Here is a 21,279-nt window from a genome sequence, read left to right as displayed (position 1 = left end):
TTTCTATTTTAACAACCGAACAAAACACAAAGCCTGACTGCCACTCGCTTAAAGCTCCTTCACGGGAAGCCCGTTTCACCATCAGCCACGGGGGAACGCCCTCGCGGATTTTGACCGTCGCAGGAACGTCAATCCCGCGGCCTGAAACGGACAAACGGTGACGGACAGCAAACGCTAGGCGCTCGTCAGGAAAAGAAACATCACGGCCGCGTTTTTTGGGCCCGCAAAAGGAGTTAATTCTACAACAAACACGGTCACCCGCCCCCCCGCGCGCTGCGAATAGCTCCGGCTTTGAAGGCGGCCGGTCGGCCGGCAGGGTGCTCCGCTCGGGAATTTTCATCGGAATCTAAACATTTCCCGTCGGCGCGAGTCGACGTGCAGCCGAGAGGGGCCTTTGATGTCCCCCCCCCCAACCCCCCGTCGTCTTTGACCGTCGACAAGACAAGTCGTCTTTTTTTTTGCTTCTCGCGCGCTCCGCTCGCCGTTGTGCGCCGTTAATCTGCGCGGAGGCAGGCCCGTCTAAAGCGGGCCCGTTTCTGACATTTCGCCGCGCTCATTCCAAATCCCCGGCCGGCTTATTTCGGAACGCGGAAGAATCGGCTCGATTTTGTTGACGCATATCTCTTTAACGCCGGTCCTCAGGCCGAGCGGTCGGCCTTGAAGCGCCGCGCAGACTCCACGCGCGGCGGACGTCACCGTCGGGATTAGCGTCCTCGTTTAATTTTCGTGTTCCAGGAATCTTGCGGGCGTTTTTGGTGCGGGCGTGTAACTTGAGGCCACGTCGAGCAGGCTAGCATCCCATCCCGCATCGCACACTGTTCTTGTCCAAAACACACAGCATTGAGTAAATACTACGTTTACCTCCCCACGATGCGCGCGCATGTGTGTGTGCGTTTGGGGAGCGGGTGTGTAGTGGTTATTGCGCTCCGCTACGAACCCGGCGACCCGAGTTCAATTCCCGCTGACGGCCAACACCAGTGACGATTATCTGAATTGGTCCTGGGCTTCCCCTGGGTCGACTCAGACTCAAATGAGGCGGCCAGGGCGTGGTTCTGGCCACCCACCCCCTCGTGTGCTTTACCGGCCTTCATAGGTGCTTTTCCCCCAACAGTTTATTAAGGTTATACGGGGGATCTTTGTCTTTGTCCGTGTGCCGTGCCGGCCCTTAACAGTTGTTTTTTAACGAAAATTTCGGTCAGCGGCACAACGATAAAAAAAAAAATAGAAAATATTATCATTTGTAACGCGCACAGTTTTCGTTCACTCTCGGAGGGAGACATTTATATTCGGAGGCGCTGGAAACCACGGACAAAAGTGCCGACAATTGCCTAAGCTCTGCGGTCCTATCTTGGGATGTTTGGGAGGGAACCGGAGTAGCTTTGTGTAACACTCCCTGTACATCGCCTGGGTCGCCCTACGCTGGCAAACCTGGCGATGGCGACCTCAACGCCTGCGGATCGCGAGTTTTCGCGAGTGATTGCGATCCACCGATCCCTCACCGTCATCACGGCGCTGGACTAGAGGACGAGCGAAGCAGCGCCACCGCCGCTGCTCGACCCTGCTAACAAGCCGTGGTCGGGCGCGGGGGGCGTTGTTGTTGTCTCTGCTGCGCGTGTGTTCGTCCGTGGGTGGGCGCGCAGGCGGAGTGCGATCTCTCGGAGAGCGACGACCGCAAGATGAAGAGCAAGCGCGGAGTGCTGCCCAAGCACGCCACGGGCATCATGCGCTCCTGGCTCTTCCAGCACATTGTGGTGAGGCACCCTCCCCTCCCGTCCACGCCGGCTCCGGTGGGGACTCGCTCGCGTATGCGGGCCGCACCTCACGTACACAATTTTTTTTCCCCGCCTGCCGCATCCGAGGCAGCGTGGGGGGTCGGCGCACCCCGGGTGGTTGTTTCCCCCCACCGGCTATTTGCCGAGCCGAGCCAGATCGGAGCCGTGCAACGGTGGACTCACAACGCGTCTGAATCTGGCCCAAGCAAGGCTAGGGGCGGGGCGGCGGGGGGTGTTGCAATGTGCGTGCAGTGCCGTGTAACGTCATCCATAATACAGGTTTTTTTGGGTTAGATCGCGGAAATATAAATGCGTAGTCAAACCCGCCACCACAGCTAATTGGTAAGGTTTGTCACGTAAACAGAACGTGGCCAATTCGTCACTAATACAGCAACACCGGTGTGTTGGAGAGCCAAGCTACAACACTTACAATCGGAGTACGACGTTTGGCCAGTTATTACAACCAGCTTCATCAGACGAACAGCCACGTTGATGTCAGTCGGTGCAACTCGCTCCGAGGGGCCCGTGACCCATGGCTTGAGAAGCCGCATTCCAGACTGCCGACGCAGGTGAAGCAAGAGAGAGTTGGGAGGGCATGAATGTGCTGGTATGCATGAGGTCGTGGGTTCGATCCCAACCCCTGATGCCAGCTGTATATTTGGAGTTTGCATGTTCTCTTGCTCCCCGTGGTCATGTGGATTTTTCTCTGGGTCCTCCGGTTTTTCCCTCCATCTGGAAGAATCAACGTCACGCGAGTGTTTGGCTGCTACACATTTCCACGTGATAAGCCACTTCGCTGGGCTATCATTTGTGGCCAGGACGCTTCTGAAAAAGAGCTACACAGCTCGGTGGGCCTTCATTTGGTAAAATAAAAAAAATTATTCAGTTGGAAATATTGCTGAGTTTAGAAAGGAAATCCAGAAAAGCATGTGGGCTGTGCTTGTGTCGTTCGAGACGTAGTTGTTGATGCATCACCTCTTTCCTGAGCGATCCGTGCCCGTTGAACAGAGGGATATTTTGGCTCTCGGTTGCCTGTGAAGTTTAATTTTGTTTGCTTCATCCGGCCGCCTTCATTTTCAAGCTGTCGCTGTTTTTGTTTTTGAGGGCGGAGAGAGATGAAAGTGAACAAGGATCCTTACATTATTCTTTTGTTGGTGGGTTTTTATTTTTACAAACAAAAAATAAATTGAGATGTTGCAATTTTTTACGTGATCTGCATTCATTCAAAGTGATGGCCTTTGCTGCCTTTTGAAACATTTCCCTGTTTTTTCGGACGAAATTACACAAAAACAAAACTGCGTCACAAGCACGCACAATAAATCCTCAATGGGCAACGTTTCATGCAATGACCCTTATTCATCGCACAGACTTAAAGAAGGAGCTCTACGCAAAAATGATATTTTTTCTTCCCCTTTTAGGGCGGTGTCTTGACGATTGTGCTTTGTATCTGCCATTTATTTTTCCGACACATCTGTCAACTTAAAAGAGAGGGTCCCTGCTAGGTCACGTGCACGCGACTAAAACAAAAATAACCACGTGCACAGTTGCACGCTGGGTGACTTGAAATGGAGGCGCCGGGTGGTGTTTTAAGAACGGAAACGCACATTCGTTGGTAATTTATTGTTCGTGTCGGATCGCGCAAAATGCAATGTGTGTCATACACCCTCCTCCACCCAACATGGGCCAATGAATCAACGCCGTCGCGTGAACTGACGCGGCACTTTAGCGTTGCTGCAGCGCGGCGGACTGCCGGAGACGGAACCCAAAACGTCGTTTCGGCGGTAGCTGCAGCCAGCATTGTTGCGCGTTTGCTGAAGCGATAAAAAAAAACATTGGCACGTCTGCTTCTCTTTATCGGCCACGTATGTTTGAGGAAGGCTGTACGACAACACATTGCCCGGTGTTTTGTGTGCGTGTGTGTGTGTCGTCGAGCCCGCGAGTAAAGAAATTAATAAAAAAGCTCTTCGACAGTGAACATTAAGACGGTGCGTGCGAGCGCGATGCTGATGGAGTGACCGCGCTGACGGCCGCGTCAAGATCGACGGCGAGGGGAGCGCGAGGCGGCGTGGGGGTTTACGGCGCGGCGGTTTCGCAAATTACGCCGTCGCCGGCAAAATGACGAGGGTGCAATTAAGACATTTGTTATTTCATTTACCAGCTCAGTAGACATCGCAAAGCATAATGTGTGTTTGTAACAGCTGAGAAAGCGTGCCGTGCCGGGCCGTGCATGGTTTGTGATTTTAATTAACTCTAATGTGTTGTTTGTGGCATTGTGCGTTTGCCAAGTGCTCTGTCTCTCTCCCCCCCATCACATTTCACCCCCCCCTGGCTCCCCCCACATCTCACACCCTCCCCCCCATCCTCCACTCCCTCCTCCTCCTCCCTCCTCTCCGCATCTTTTGCCTGGCTTCCCCCGGAGAGAACAGAACATTTACATATATAATGAAGCGCCTGCTTTTGGCTACCGCACAGCGGCGTGCCGATTCTTTCAGATAAATTGTTCATAAAATGCGTCTTTTGAACAGAGCGGCATTGCGCGGGTGGGGGGTAGGAGGAGGAGGGGGAGGGGGGGGCTGTCGTCGTTAACTTGTTGTGCGCCGTAATCACAACGAATCGCCGCGTCTTGCCGGTGCGGTCGCTGCGAGTGCGACTCGCCGCCGCCGCTGCGTGTGCAAGACAGCCTCGTGCAAAATACTTTGCATTACGGCGGCTTTTTTGTGCATTGTTCTTATTATTTCGTGGCCGTCGCATCGTCGAGCGAAGAAACACCGCGACGATGCTCGTATCGCAAACGCTGTCGGCAGGTGATTTGCTTGAACAAAACTTTTCCGTGCGAGGAATAAGTGCCGTTTGCACGAAACAATGCCTGTCGTACATGTTAACAATCATAATAATTGACACTTTTAAGGCGCCTTTCATCCGGAGGGTCACGAGGCGGCGGTATGGAGTGAAAAACAGAAAAGCGTGCGGGCTCGCACCAACTAAAACCAACCATCAAAAACGAAATTATTCAACATAAATAGAAAAAGCCCTTAAAAGTAAGTGCGTCTGCAAAGGTGGAATGGGAATAAATCGTGGGAGTTAGCAGAGGGAATGTCCAGAAAGGTATTGTGTGTAGTTCCCCTTTTCATCACAGTGTCCACATGAATGTGTTCCCTGTTCCGTAAAGTGACAGCGAAGTTTGGATAGAAATTGTTCCCGTTTCCTAATAGGCGAATTATTTAGGAGTTAATGTGTCGCAATTAATCCGAGGGTAATGGTTCAAACACTTTATACGACAAGATTAAGGGAAGAACAACAAAAAACTAACGAAGGAATGGCATCATATTGGAACACTTTCCCCGCTTGTCAGATTTGGGCCGTAAAAAGAAAGTACGTTTTTATTATATTCATGGGAAGAAAATGTACTTTAATTAAAACAAATGTCCATTCAAAATAGGAAAGAAAACCCCCATTAATTTGCGCTTTAAAATATTATGGAAATGTACAATTACTCAATGTGTTCTTAGCCAGCAGCTGGATTTACAACTTGGACATGGATGTGTGTATTTTTTTTACCAGTGTAAGGGCCACTCAGCTATAGAGCTCTTTTTCAGAAGCAACGTGGCCACAAATGGTGTCTCAACGAAGTGGCTTATCACGTGGAAATTGATCTCGGCCAAATACTCTATGAACGCACGTTGATTCTAAATCTGGTGGGGAAAAAACCCGAGGACCCCGGAGAAAAATCCACGCGACCACGGGGAGTGAGAGAGACACGCAAACTCCGAATATACAGCAGCAGGCGTCAGGGTCGGGATGGAACCCACAACCTCCTCCATACCAGGCGAGGTATTTAACATCTCGCCACATGGATGATGATGAGAGAGAGAGAGAGAGACACGCAAACTCCGAATATACAGCAGGCGTCAGGGTCGGTATCGAAGCCACGACCTCCTGTATACCATGTGAGCTGGTTAACATCTCCGAGCCACCGTGGCGTCCTCTATATATTTATAGTTGCTACTCACTTCGTGCTGTCGTGGTTGCAGTGGGCACCACGCCGGACTCGCAATGCAGAGGTCGCCGGTTCGATTCGTCCGCCCAAGCGGTACGCGATGTGTTCGCCCCACGGTGGGTCGACCGGCACGCGACGGGGGTAAAGTGTGGGCACCCCCACCTCGTCGCTGATGGCCGGGCCAGCTTGCAAGCGCGAGGGCCGACCCACTGAAACATATAAAACCGTTGGGCCAACATCTTGGTTCTTTCGGTGACTTTACGGAAAGAACCAAGAAGATGAATCCCTGCAGTCACGAAAGCTTTAAATCGAAAAATTGGCCCAACGGTTCCAACCACATGCCAACGTTGACCCAACGTCGTGTGCTTGCGGGGAAAAATGCCCCCCCCCCACCCCCGTCCTCCTACCTCTACCTAGATTAGCGTTGACACGTTTCTCGAATTTGAGCACGGCTTTTATTATTGTTGTTATAAGAGCTTTGGAGAGGAGACGGTGGGAGAGGGCATTCCGAAGTGGGACAGATATGGGGTGGGGGGGGATTATTGTTTGCTTATTTGTGTTGTAAGCCATGCCGTTTTGAGAGAGATAGTGAGAGAGTGGCATCAGCATCAGCAGGAGGAGGATCAGGAGGAGCTGGGCTCGTCTCTGCCGTCTCCCCCGGGGTGGCACTGCCCTCTGCTGGTTTGCCACTCGAGTCGCGGGGCTTGGCATTGGCGGGCAGTGGACACGCGGTGGCGCCCCTCCGTGTGCCGTATTCCTCGCGACGAGAACGCCGTTTGCACGCGTGAACTTGCACAATGTTGAACTTGATCATTGTTTTTTTACCCTTTTATCTGGCAACAAAACTGACACCTTTTTTTACAAGGAGCCATGTTTGCATAGACCACAATACCTGCAGTCATAATGCAAACAAAAAAGATAACTCTGATAATGTATGCTCTGTCCTTGAAGTTGATTGGTCCACACCCGAGACAGCTTTCCTTAGAGCCTAGTCTCACATGGGTTGGACCAGATGACGCCAAGGACAGTGCATACATTATCAGAGTTATCTTTTTTGTTGGCATTATGACTGCAGGTATTGTGGTCTATGCAAACATGACTCCTCGTAAAAAAGGTGTCAGTTTTGTTGCCAGATAAAAGGGTATAAACCCAATTATCATATTTTTTACTGGCAAATGAGGTACCAATAATGTTGAACTTCTTTCGTACTGTACGTAGGAGGGGGGGGGGGAACAAATTAAACACAAAACGCAGTTTTAAAGAAATGGCTTCGTCAATCTGGAGCATTTAAAAGTACGTAGCTCCAGTGGCTTCCTATAATGTATTTGTGTTGCATGTACGTTCACCTCTTTTGCACCATAAGGTTATTATCCTAGTACATATGTAGTAGCTACTACATATATGTAGTAGCTACTACATATATGTAGTAGCTACTACATATATACTACATATATGTAGTAGCTACTACATATGAACGTACTACTACTAGTACGTTCACCTCTTTTGCAGCGTAAGGTAGCCAGACTGCTTAATCGGAGGTGCGGCAGTGCCGGATTATCCTAGTGGCAAAAGTAGCTACTACATTCAAGGGCCCCGCGCTAAATGCTTTCAAGCTATCAATTCCGTTTTAGTGATTCTGCACTTGCTCTATTACTATAGTACTATACCGCCTTCCAATTTTAGGAACGACTGGGTGTTTCAGGTTAGCGATTTGTCGTATTATCTGGCTGTGTAGCAAGTTTAAAAATACAATTACATTACTACGCCAGTAAAAAAATAGTGTTAATATATTTACGTGTTTTTATTTTATTTAGGGCCCCTTTATAACATATCCTACAGGCCGCGCACTAGCTTAATCGGGCACTGGGGTGCGGGGGTGAAGGACAACAAACTAAACACAAAAAGCAGTTCTAAAGCAATGAGTTTGTCGATCTGGGTCACAATTGCCAAGCTACAGAGGCTGCCTAATATCGGAAGGAAGAGCGTTCCAGACGGCCGCAGAAGCGCATCTGCAAGCATGCGATGCAGTAAGACCACCTTTGTTGCATCGCTGTGACCGTGTAAAAATGTTTTGCTTTTATTTTTTTTATCCCGAAGTTTAATTTGATTTAACACTTAATAATTTCAACTTGTATCCACTGTGTTCATATATGCGAATAAGCGAACATAAGTGGAACTTTACCATGCGTATTCACCTATAAAAATAATAATAGTACAGACCATCAGCCTATCTTTTGGCTTTTCGGACCAATGTTATCGAACCGAAATTGTTCAAGCAAGCAATTCAACTTGAACGCTGCATTTTGTATATCTGTCCGGTATGCATCTGCTTGTGTATTCGTGGGAGTGGTGGTGTAGCGGTTAGCGCTACGCTGCGCTACGAACCTGGCGACCCGGATTCGATTCCCGCTCACGGCCAACATCAGTGATGATGATCTGAACATGTCCTGGGCCTCCCCTAGGTCGACTCAGCCTCAAATGAGTACCTGGTGCGATGTGTAAACATCCCCGCTAGGGAGACAAAGGCGGCCGGACGTGGTGTTGGCCACCCATTCCCTCGTGCGTCGTGCCGGCCTTGAAAGGTGTTTGCTCACAGCACTTGCCCCAAAAGCCTTTGTAACCTATGTGGGGGATATTTGTCTTTGTCGTTTTCTCAGCATCCATACCCCACAGAGGACGAGAAGAGGCAGATTGCCGCCCAGACGAATCTCACCCTCCTCCAGGTCAACAACTGGTGAATTCCGCAATCACACACACAGCATCGGGTCGTCGTCATTCACCACTAACTGACTCGTCACCCCGATGGCCAGTGGTCGAGACGAACGAGAGAGTTTGGCTTCGCTTGTGCCAGGCTAGGTGCACTTTGAGTCCACGTCAAGTTGTTGTAAACCATGCCGCTACGGTGACGAGATGTGAACTACCTCGCCTGGTATACAGGAGGTCGTGGCTTCGATCCCGACCCTGACGCCTGCTGTATAGTTGGAGTTTGCGGTGTCTCTCTCCCTGTGGTCACGTGGATTTTTCTCCGTGTCCTCCAGTTTTTCGCTCCACATTTAGAATCAACGTGCGTTTTTAATATTTGGTTGTTGTAAGTTTCATCATGATAAGCCACGTAGTTGAGCTATCATTTGTGGCCAGGTCGCTTCTGAAAAAGAGCTACATAGCTCAGTCGGCCTTACCTGGTACAATAAAAATAGTTAAAAGATGTTTTAGTTTAAGTGTCGAAGGTTTGCTGGCAGAAGGTCAAGATACAGGTGTGCAGGTGTTCTGGGTTAACTGAATGGCATGACTGGTAGATGCACCACCTGTTTCTCCACACCGTGCCACCCGGCGCTCTGCTCATTGTGACAGGTGGCTGCCTCCAGCGGCCTAGCAGCATCCTCCACAAATCGTGCGCATACCCCAACTTGCAACGCATACGCCCCACACACATCTGATCCTTCAATCACCCGAAAAACTGCGCTCCGAAACGTATTTATTTGGTGACAATCAAGCGTGAGGGTGTGCGTTGCATCTGTCGTCGTCCGCCGTGATAAATCCACTGCTGGATGGAGGCCTTTGAATGTTGAGGTCCTGCGCACGAGCTGATCCGACCGCTCCATCGTCCGCGTCTTCCATCGTTTGGCCACCGCTCCGTCGTACGTCCCGACCACCGGCCATCGCTCCCCCCCCCCATACTAACTTTTCCTGAATCACCGGTATCTCCAACTTTGCTCTCCCCTCCACCCGCCTCTCGCCGTCGTTCTACGTGGACGCGCGCCGCCCTGACCTGAACCCCCAACCTCCCGTCGCGGCAGGTTCATCAACGCTCGCCGGCGAATCCTGCAGCCGATGCTCGACGCTGGCAACACAAGCGGCGGAAATCCGGCTGGGAATTCCGTCGGGAATGCCACCGGAAATCCGGAGGGAGGTCCCGCCGGGTGCGGGAGAGGGAGGAGAGGCAAGGCGGCACCCAGAGCCTTGCTCAGGTGGGCGGTTGATGATTAACCCTTTCCCGTTCAAAGACGTCCGCCGAATCACGGAACGCGCAAACGGTTAACGTTTATTTTATTACGATAGGCTTAGCGCCTTTATTTTTTCAAAACATTGTACTGACCGCAGAAAACTGTAATGACACAACCGCAGCCTTTGATAGCTGGGGCCAAACTGTGCCACACGCCTTCCCGCACGGCCTTGTGGGAGCCTCGGTACCGATACAATTATTTTACTTCAGTTTTTCTTCTGGAATCGGAAGAAAAGTTTTTTTGTCCCCGATTTGGAATCAGAAGAAAAACTGATATAATGTACACGTACATCATCGGATTAGGAATGGGTCAATATACCGATTCATAGGATTCATGAATAGCCACACCCTGCCACGCGTTATCGGCTACCACGGCGCCCTCCACCCAAGGGGGCGGTTACCGTGTGCACAGCGGCTCATTCTTGTGCTGTATTCTTCGGATAATGAGAAGCTCCGGAAAGTAAGACCTCACCCCAAGACTTCGGGGTGCTGTTAGCGAGCACTTATGAAGGTCAGCATGGGACATGAGGGGGATGGGTGGCCAGCACCATGCCCGGCAACCTTTATCTCCACAGTGGCGATGTCTACACACCGGACCAGGTACTGTCCTCATTTGAGGCTGAGTTGACCTAGGGGAGGCCCAAGGCCGGTTCAGATAATCGTCACTGGTGTTGGCTGTGAGCAGGAATCGAACTCAGGTCACTGGGTTCGTAGCGCAGCTCGCTAACTGCTGCACTACCGCTCCGCCAAACATATCTCGCACACACTCGTATATACTTGCCAAGAAAAAACTATCACTTATTTATGTGAACTATTTATGGAAGGACTGGGTTTTTTTATTCATGTATATGGTACCGTTCAGTATTGCTCTGAGTGATGTCTCTGCACGTTCATCATTTATGGGACACGCTCGGTTTGCTTGAGGTATATATTTTTCCTTTAAAAATAATTGGTTAAATTACTAAACTAGAATATGCGCGTACTGCGAAACGCACTGGTCGCAGGAAGGCCCGCAATTCCACGGAGCGCTTTTCATCCGCGCTTACGAGCTCCAGAGACAAAAGTGTTTTATCGCGTGCGTTTAATGCGACCGTGATTCCCGTGGATTTTTTTCCCCATTGGGTTTCGGACCGGTTGGCAGAGTCGGCCGTACGTCTTCGCGAAATAACGGCGTTCGCTTTGAAATGCGGTGCACGGCGCCCGTTGCCGGCCAGAGGGGGGGGGGGGTGGGGGGAATGGGGGTGGTGAGGTTTTAAAACGGAGAATTCCGCAAAACCCCCGAGACCGATCGAATAATTTGCACACCCACCCTGAGAGAATAATTGTCAAGAGCAATTATAAACTATTTTTCTCAAAATCTCAAACCCGTACATCCCAGCCAGCCGGCAAAACTTTCTTGTTTTATTTGTTTAAAGAGCCCTCTATCTTTCCACCTTTAAATTGCCTTCTCTGTGCTATATATCGCAATTTATCGCTATTTCTCACTTTGTCTCTGTTTCTATCCGTTTCTCAATTCCTCTGACCCATCACGTCCCTCCAATGCTTCTGACCCTCTTCCCTCTCCCCACCCCTCTCCCCGCATCTCTCACCTTTCGCCCTCGCTCTCCTTATTCTCTCATCTCTCCCTTTCCCGCTAATCTCTCTTGGTTGTCGCTTTCCCTCGCTGTCTGTCTCTCTCTTTCCGTTTTGCTCTCTCTTTCCTCTCCGTGCCATGCCCTTTCACTCTCTCCCCCCCGCCCCTCTACTCTCCATCTCTTGCTCCCTCCTCTATCTCCCACTCTCACCTCCCTCTAATATTTGTTCTAATATAGTGCGGTATAATAGTGAGGGTATGATGATGTAATAGCATGGTAGAGTATAGAGTAATCCTAGAATAATATGAGTGTACAAAATAAGTTCAAATTCCAATCCGAATAAACACACTAATTCATGTATCTCTCATCCCTGTCTTGTCTGTGCAGCATCCCTCTCATGTGACTTCATCTCTCCCTTGTCCGCATCTCATCTTACCGCATCTGTCTCATTTGTATCTCCCTTCCCATCTCACTATAGCTTTATCCCTCGTCAGTATCTCTTCTCTCATCTCACAGGGAATATATACATCGAGAGAGGTGGGGGGGGGGGCGGGGAGTCGGGGTCCCTCCAAAAGTAATTTATAGGAACGGCGGGGAGGGGGGGCCTTTTTGGGGGGCCCACACCACCAGCAGCTGCCGGCGCTGCAACGCTTTTTCTTCATGTCGGTCTCTTCTCCCCCGCCCCCCCCCCCCCCCCCCCGCCAGGTTCTGGCCGGAGCAACTGGCGTCGACGGGAGCGACGGGAGAAGCGGAGGCGAGGAGACTCCTTCAGCGGTCGGGATCGAACGCTGACGGTACCGACGGGGACGCGGGGCGTAGGGGGTGTGGGTGGCTGGGGGCGGGGCGGGGGGGGGGGCAACACCCACCCAGCAGGCCCCCACGTGCGTTCCCGTGCGGCGAGCGCTCGCTAGGGACCGACACATCCTCCGGGGGGCTCCTCTGCGTTCCTCGATTTCAACGTTTAGCTGCCAGCTCCTGCAACTCGAATCTTTTGAAGTCCAATGTGAACACACGTTTGTTTGCATTGGTACTGGTAGGAACCTCCTGGTTACACCAGCCCACAGGGGATTATTGTGTCCATCCGTCGTGCAGGGAGGGGGTGGGGAGGGAGGGGTTGGGTGGGGAGGGGAGGGTGGGGAGGGGCTGGGTGGGGAGTGTGGCGAGGGGAGGGTGGGGAGGGTGGGGAGGGTGGAGCTGGGTGGGGTGGGGAGGGGCTGAGTGGGGAGGGTGGAGCTGGGTGGGGAGGGGCTGGTCACCCCGTGGTGCCCTTATAAAACTCAACGTTTAACGTACTCACGCCGGCTTGTGCCCGCCCTCACAGTCGGGCATATTTGCGGAATACACCACGCCGCCGTTGACCCTGGCCATTGACCGAGTAACCCAACGTTCCTACCAGCTTCCCCCCGCAGGAATGTGTTTTATCCTTGAGTGGGAATGGGTTGGCCAGTGTATTTGCCTTATTGTATTTAGTTATTGTGCAGACAAGTGTTTTTAATTTATTTTAATTTAAACAGCCCTGGGGTGCCGTACCATGGGGAGTGCGACGTAATCCCAAATTCTTTACAATGGTGACGGAGTGGCAGCCAAGGAACAGACCGGGTGCACTGGGGAGATGGAGCAATGACATCACTTCGTGCGCGGGTGCCGGGTAGATTATTACAACGCAGAATTGTGGGGATGTGACGGTGGCTGCGGGAGGCCTTCATCCAGCCGTGGATCGAGCGTGGCTGAATCCCGATTCACTTACTTTCTCATCGTGTTTGGTTGCCTACCCTGGGGTTGCAGGAGAACAGTTTTAAGAACGGCGATTCAATCTTTATAGCGCACCTCTACTTGTGAAAACTTACTCCCCGTACAATTTACTCTCATAGCGATAATAAATAATATAGATTTAATCACTGGTGTGTGCAATCTGTTGCAAAAAAAAAAAGACTCGCGGTCTCACATGAGTTCTCGGTTACAAAAATGGTGTTTATATCGATTGAAATTTCAACGATAATGACCGTGCAAATTGATACTCATGGACATTACATGTTTATCCTTAAACGAAAATATTAATCTTGGAGAGAAGCTGCGTTAGATATAATCAATTCGCCACGAATCGTTTCATTTCTAAGAACGCGCCGATGCAACACGTGGACGTTTCCCGCGGCCGCCGAGTTTTTTTTTGTTTTTCCCCGTGTCGGGGCTGCGTGATGAGCGTCTCTTCTCTCAAGCTCTCGCCACGCACAACTGCGGGCATCTCCAGGCGTTCACAATCAGAATCGGAGAAACTATTTAAACCTGGTAAGATAGAAAAAGAATATTCTTAAGTTTTTTCGGTAAAGTCACGTAGGTAAAACATTAAAATTAATAAAAGTAAAATAAAATAAAAATCACGACGTTTCGGAGGCAACACAAGCTTCCGTCTTCAGGTGGAACCGTCACAGCCACGACAGCTGTATCAAGTAAATGAGAGATTGCAGGAGCTACCACTCCGTTTATATAATAGTTGGAGAGGGGGGAAGGGCCAAGTACAGGCTCACCCTCTTAAGCCTCACCTTACCATATGAATAAAAAGTGTGCTGTACTTGGCCCTTCCCCCCTCTCCAACCATTATATAAACGGAGTGGTAGCTCCTGCAATCTCTCATTTACTTGATACAGCTGTCGTGGCTGTGACGGTTCCACCTGAAGACGGAAGCTTGTGTTGCCTCCGAAACGTCGTGATTTTTATTTTATTTTACTTTGATTAATTTTAATGTTTTACCTACGTGACTTTACCGAAAAAAACCTAAGAATATGAATCCTTGCAGTCACGAAAGCTTCAAATCTAGAAGAAAAAGAATAGTTTAAGGTTTTTTTTATGTACACATTCTAAGCGATTCGCTTACCTTTTCCCGTGCTTTGCCGCTGCGCGCGTTGTGCCCAGGTGGCGACGGGCACGCCACGGGGGGCGACCCGAGCGAGCCCCCCTTCCCACGCCCGGGCTCCAGCGTCGGCTACGGCGCCGATGACTCCCAGGACGGCACCGACGATGACGGCGGCGGCGGCGACGACGACGACGACGATGAGGGCAGCAGCGGCACCGCTCACGACCTCACGCTCGCCGGCTGTCCGTCCCCCGATTAGCGCCCTCTGCCTGTACCCTCCACCAGTACCCTCCACCACCACCCAACTCCTCCCACTCCCCCCCCCATTGCTGCAACGAGTCAAGATAGTACTCCCGGAAGTGGCGGCGGGGGGAGGGGGGGTGGGCCTCATTTCCAATTTAGTTTATTTAAATTTGAGTTTCAAAAAAAATGGAGGGCTCCTTAATTAGCCCCAGCCAGTGTGACGCCGCTCTGATGTCATCACGGGCGGATGTTACTCGGCAGTAGTCACGGCGACGGCCAGTGTCATGTTGAAGTATGTACATTGCGAGAGAGAAAAGTGTGTAAAATGAAACGTTTGAAGCTTCTTTTGTTTCGAGGGTTCGTGACCCTCAGCGTTTAGCATCTTTGACACATTTATGAGGTACCTAGCACGCTACAGTGGTCATTGAAGAATTACCATTGGTTTGTACATAATGGACTCCTCCGTCAATCACATGCAAGCTTTTTGTGCTTTATAAATATGTTGCTTTGTAAACATGTTCTGTAACGAAATGCAGGATAATGTGCATGATTTATATATTTTTTATGACGAGTCTGATTGGCTCAGGTATGTCACGTGGTCACAAAAGGGTGCCCTACCGCCTGATTGGCCGTGCGTGTGATCCTGACCTTGTGACCTTTGCCCATGTTTTGGGAGTTGTGTCGTGGGTTCGAACTTAGCCCTTGAGCCATTGGCCCAAATTTGGCTTTTCAGTGACACTCAGGGTGGCAAATGCTGACTTTGATTTTCGTGAAGAGTTGTATCTCTACATTACAAATGCATCTAATAGTAAGGTCACCATGGTAACTGTTTATGATTAAAAAAAAAGGTCATTAAGGAGAGGTATCCGAGTATGTTTGACAGAGAACATTGTTTTGGAGAATATTTGTTTTAATATATATAAAGCATCTATGGAATATTAACACGAAGCATGTGCATATAAAACAAACGGTATACATCAGTGTTCTTCACTCATTTTCAGTGGGGGGGGGGTCCACTTTCGCTGATAAGACATCATCAGTGCCAGGGCCGCCACACCATTTGAAACCACTGGGGGGTTTTGACAGCAGCATGATGATGATGGGGTGTAAATTTCGATTTAAAGCTTTCGTGACTGCAGGGATTCATCTTCTTGGTTCTTTCGGTAAAGTCACGTAGAAGGAAAATAATAAAATAATAAAAATAAAACATAATAAATAATTCAGATGCGTCTTCAGACTCTGTCTTCCCGACAGACCTGTTCTTCACCGGAGGACGACTGCTTGCGTTGTGGCCGAAACGTCGTGAGAATTATTTTATTATGTTTTATTATTTCCCTTCTACGTGACTTTACCGAAAGAACCAAGAAGATGATGGGATGTGTTTACAAATTTGACTGTTGTCGGGGGGTGCACGTCAGGGGCCGCACTAAAGGCCATCAGGGGCCGCCAGTGGCCCGCGGGCCTTGTAATGAAGAACACTTACATCTGCTCAGCTGGATACCGGTAGTACTTGTCACCTCAGGCGGTACCGACCAACCTCCTTGGCTCATGGGCAAACGGAATTGGTTGTCCAAGTGCGGTGATCCGGGTCAGGCTGCGAGTTGAACATTTCTTCTCTGGAGCTTTCGCGACGCACCACTGTGGGGCACCTTTCAGGTCAACTTGAAGGCAACATCTCGCAGCGGTGGCGAGATGTTAACTCCCTCGCCGAGTATGCAGGAGGTCGTGGGTTTAAATCCCGACCCGGACGACTGTATATTTGGAGTTTGTATGCTCTCCCTGTGGTCGCGTGTATTTTTCTCCAGGTCCTCCGGTTTTTCCCTCCACATTTAGAATCGACACGCTGCTATAAATGTCCACGTGATAAGCCACTTCGTTGAGGCATTATTTGTGGTCAGGTCGCTTCTGAAAAATAGCTCCATAGCTCAGTGGGCCTTAGCTGGTAAAAAAAAAAAGTTTAGTTTTAACTCCTGTAGATACCCACAATAGCTCGTGGCAAAAGCTCGAGAGAAGAAATGGTCAACGTACTTGCAGCCTGACCTGGAACACCACACTCGGACTTGTGGGGGAAGGCCACATTTTAACGGCCTATCTCCGATGCGTTTCCTGGTTGCATTTCGTGTTGTTTGGCGCGACGACGTCCGGCGTTTCGCCCCACGTCACGGCATCCTCTTTGGGAATGTTTGTTTTAAGTTCAGGAACCGAAGAAGCTCCTCCCGAAACGTCCGGGACATCCGCACCGAAGGAAAAACGCGCGGCCACGAACGGAACGAACGCGAGAGCGGCTGCTAGGACCTTCGCGTTCAGTGGAACCGTCGGTTTCCGCCGCTCTCCGCCCTGACCGGACGTCTGTCCCTCCGCTCGCGCAACGCTCCCCGAGAAAGCGCTCGAACTCGCGGCGTTCGTGACGACGCGGCGGGGGTGGGGGACATTTAAACTCGTGCGGGGAGTGGAGGGAGAAGGGGTCGGACGACTCCTCCGCGCATCTCTCAACTTTTGCTGCACGTAGAGAGACGAGAGACGCGCCAGCCCCCCGCCCCCCCCACCGGTGAACTGTTGCGAAAGCGCGAGTGGCCACCCGCAGCACTTGTTGTTTGACGATGAAGAATGGCGGATGTTTCGGAAGGTTCGAGAGACGCATTTGACATCGTGTCGGCTGAAGGGATGAAGAGACTATGCATGCTATGGCGGGATGTGCGATGTAACATGCTGTGCTTGGTTTTTTCCTTTCTACGACAAATTAGACGTTTCTTTTTTTTGATATGTGTATGTATAACTGGTGTAAGATACGTTGGCACAAGATGATGCGGCATTCAGCAAATCTAGAGAACTCTTTAGGAGCAAAATGGGATCCCTCAGAACTACGTCCCGTCTGTAGTTGGAAAGGACGAGATGGCGTTGACGCGACAAAACGACGCTGACGCAACGCGGACGCACGTGCGTCACTTGGAAGACCCCACGCGGCAAGATTGCGGTGTCATTTGGAAACGCGACGTGGCTCTGCCTGGTGCGTCAAGGCGCATCTGACGGAGATTCTGTGACCCGTAATTCATCATAGAGGTTTTTTGGGGGTTATATCGCGTAAATATATAAATGCGTCGTTTAAACCCGCCACCACCTGACACAGCCAACTAGTAAGGGTTGTCACGTCAATAGAACGTGGCCAATTCGTCACTAGTACAGCACACCGGTGTGTTGGAGAGCCAAGCCACAAGGCTTACAATCTGAGTACGACGTGTTGCCAGTAGTTACAACTCGCTTCATCAGGCAACAACCAGATTTGCTTCATCAGGCAACAGCCAGATTTCTGTGACCGCTGACTTAACGCGCCTTGTTGTTGTGGTTTTTCTTTCCGCACAAGAAGACGTTTCGTGTGCCCCGCGAGGCTCGCGAGGCTCGCGCGAAGAAAGCCGCTTGTCTCTTTTGGTTTAAAAAAAAAAAACCCGCGACTTGTTTTTTTTCCGGTGTCGCCGAGCACCACTCGTTTCGCCGTTGCATCCGATGATTCCTCCGAGTGCCAGGGAGCTTCTCGGCGGAGGGGGGAGGGACGACGTCTCCGCTTCGGACGCCCAAGAAGCTCCCGGCGCTCGGGGACGAAACGTCGGACGCCGCCGCCGAAACGACGGACGGGCGGCGCGACGCGAAAAAAACACGGCGGGCGATGCGATGCGATGCAACACAGCCGCGAAGAGGCAGCGTGGCGAAATACTCGGATGGAAAATTGAGAGCGTCGAGATCGTGCGCGCTCCAGTTTTTCTTAAGTTCGCGAATTGTTAGCGTTGTGCTTCTGTGCACGATAATCGGTGTGCAGATCTTCTCGTGCACTGCCATTACGGACACGTACGTGCATGCAGCTCCTTCGTCAGGAGTCAGTCACAGCATTACGGACGTTTTGGGAATATACGAACATACTTCGCCGGACTGGTCGGCACGCGGGTTGGTGAAAGGCGGGGGAGCATGTGGAAATGGGAGCATAGAAGTACAGTACAGTTGTGTATTTTGCTGCACACCTCCAATCTGTGCCCCCACCACATGTTACAGTCTCGTCCTGTACGTTGACAGTTATTCGTGTTTGAAGACATTCTCGGAATCCAACGTTTCCCCGTGGTCAGAAAACGTTTCCTCGTGCTATTACAAGGACAATTGCGTGGAGACAAATTGCACACAACTTTCCAAATGTGCAGCATCTGCCCCGCTGGGCCACCATGAGCTGCCAATGCTGTAATGATTCTCAGTCGTGTAAGCTCAACAGCTTTAATTGGATTGATTTGCCGCTTTTATAATTTACTGTGTGCCACGTGGGTGACACGTGGAAACATGAGAGCATTCTTGTTTTTTTTTTTACACATATATTATAAGTCGTTAAGTTGGGCTTGTAATGTTGTTACGTTGAGTATTTATTTTGTCGCCAATTTTCTAAGTTTGTAGAAAAATGTGTGAATGGTTTTCTTTTTGCGTGTTACGCCTGCCCATACGGTCTGGTTCGGTTTTTAATTTGTTGTCCTTGGAGCTGCCACAACCCCCTCTCGCTCCCTCCCTCGATGGCAGAGGTCGCAACCGGGTACCCAATACCTGATACCCGTATCCTACCCGATACCCGGGTAGCCATTTGCGACCCTGGTGCGGCCGGGTACGGGTACGGGTAGGCCGTGAGTCACTGGTGAGTAACCATTTGTCACTCATTTCGGGTAGGGTACGGGTTCGGGTATGGAACGGCTACCCGTACCCAGCCGGGTACGGGTACCCATTTGCGACCCTGGTGCGGCTGGGTACGGGTAAGGAATCAAACCCCGTTTGCGACCTCTGGTCTATGGCCTTCAACACCCTTGTTGATTCCAGGCATTCGCAAAAGCCACCGAGAATGCAGTGGGCTCAGTGCCTCGTCTTTCCAACTTGCGCAGTCGGGGCAGCGTTGCTCACCAAATGGGAACCATCGCAGCCACAATCGCCGTAGCGATCTCCGGGCGAAGGGGGGAGTCGGTGACCAAAATAACAAGATGAGACATTTTTTTCGAATTCGGTAAAAAAAATTTTTATTCATATTTCAAGGCCCACAATACGTCTGCATACGAGAGGCGTTGGTCCTTAATAAATAACGGGTCACGAGACGGTCCTTTTTAAATAGCCGCGTGCGGCTGTGCCGAAGCCCTCTCCGAATGTTTAAGTAAAAACATTGTTGGGCTTGCGTCTCGTAGTCCGGAGAAGGACACTTGCGTCTTCCGGGGCGGTGTGTGCCGCTTTACTCTCGTCAAGAATCTTCCCGCAAGATCTGTCGCATTTTGGTTATGAGGATCGTCCTCCCTGAAGACGTTTTCTCCAACTCAATCCGTGACCAGCCTCGGGTGCAGAAGGGGACCGCCCGCTCGCTGGCCGCCGTTCGAAATCATCTTCTACAAGATACCACCATCTCCCCCCGTGTTAAAGCGGCGCGTTTGTCCATCATCCTCTGGATGGCAGAGCCCCCTGGTAGCAGTGTCGCGTGCATTCTTCCCGAAATATAAAACACACACGCTTTGTTTTCAAAATGAGTCCAAGATATTTTGGGGAGAGTCTTTCCGAAGTTGTGTTGCAATGTGGAGAATACGATCAACTTTACCAATTTTTTTAAACAAACGATGTAAATGATTGTTCGTCCGTATCGTTAATTAATGGTGGATTCAAGAGGCTAAATGCTTTGTGCTTTTGAAAGATTTCATTTCCCCTGTTTGATAAAGCTGTTTTGGAATTCCATCCGATTGGACCGCGATGTTAATGGATAAGTCGCCGTAAAAAAAAAATTTCCACGTGAAAAGTAAAACGACGGAGCAGTCCTCCACACGATGAAGGGACGAAAATAAAACGCCAGAGGCTGAGGATAAGCACAAAGTGATCGGGGTCTGGTTCCCGTTCCGTTGGAGAGAGGTTACGCAAACTCTGAGCGAGGAAAAAAATCTGCTGTGCTCTGCTCAGAAAAAGAAAGTGTGATCAGAGAAATGTGTTGGCGTGTTTGTTTTTGTTGCTTGCACTACTTTGCGGTGGGGTTAGGAAATCCAGCAGTGGAGTTACACTCCAACATGCAGCCAACTTTGGCCTAACGTTCATTTACAAACGATAGCCAGAACAGAAAAAAGGTAAGCGGCTGATCTTACGATTACAAAAATAATTTTCGTGTTCGCTTGACGATGGTGTACTGTCAAAAGTTTTGGTGTTTTCTGAGACTTGTTTCGATATGCTGTAAAAGTAATCTGGTGCCCGTGTCACGCTCATTTTCCAAGCACACATTTAAAATGTGAAAACTTCTTCGAGTTTTGCGAAAGAAAATAAAAAAAACGCGTTTTGCACTTGCAGCATGTAAAGTTTTAAAATTGCAAAGTGCAAAAAGGTTAAATAAAATTTGTTTACAAAAGTTTACATATATACGCAGTAAAAATATATTTTGACCGATTTCATTCCCGTATATGCTATGGTTCTCAGTAACTTGGTATGTTCGCAAATCCCAGCACTCTCCCCCCTCCCCCCCCCCCCACCTTAAGATCCAGATAAAAATAAATACGGCAAGTACTCTACTGTTACTGTTATCAGGAACCAAACTCTATGCTGGTCTTGATGATTTGTCGATTTGTAACGCGGGCGTGAGACTCTGATCTCATTAGGAGTGGATCGTTCAAATGGCTTCCTTTTTAAATCCTTTATATTAAGTTCACTTGCTTGCACGCTTATGACCGTGCAAATCTTTCGGTCGTTTTTTAACCCACTTCCCGTGATCCAATCGAGCTGACATTTTGCACACAGACTCGTTGTGCATGACAATTTATTTTCGTTAACATTTTTTTCCAAAATTTTACACTATTTAGGAAAAA

The 21,279-nt window shown here is 50.1% G+C and overlaps 1 protein-coding gene across 3 annotated transcripts in view; it reads left to right on the top strand.

Moving 5' to 3' along the window:
• Positions 1–20,760, top strand: part of LOC133342023 (homeobox protein Meis3-like) — a 173,360-nt gene extending 152,600 nt beyond the window's left edge. For all 3 annotated transcript variants that reach the window (XM_061550895.1, XM_061550896.1, XM_061550897.1), the window contains 5 exons: positions 1,641–1,751; positions 8,427–8,503; positions 9,567–9,737; positions 12,052–12,140; positions 14,257–20,760. In XM_061550895.1, the coding sequence (XP_061406879.1) occupies positions 1,641–1,751; positions 8,427–8,503; positions 9,567–9,737; positions 12,052–12,140; positions 14,257–14,456 (648 nt within the window). In that variant the 3' untranslated portion in view covers positions 14,457–20,760. The remainder of the gene's footprint in view (positions 1–1,640; positions 1,752–8,426; positions 8,504–9,566; positions 9,738–12,051; positions 12,141–14,256) is intronic.
• Positions 20,761–21,279: the final 519 nt, after the last annotated feature.

The sequence above is a fragment of the Lethenteron reissneri genome, chromosome 13, assembly GCF_015708825.2.
Source record: "Lethenteron reissneri isolate LAM-NWPU_2019-01 chromosome 13, ASM1570882v1, whole genome shotgun sequence".
Lineage (NCBI taxonomy): Eukaryota > Metazoa > Chordata > Hyperoartia > Petromyzontiformes > Petromyzontidae > Lethenteron > Lethenteron reissneri.
This window is presented reverse-complemented; position numbering and strand designations above follow the sequence as displayed.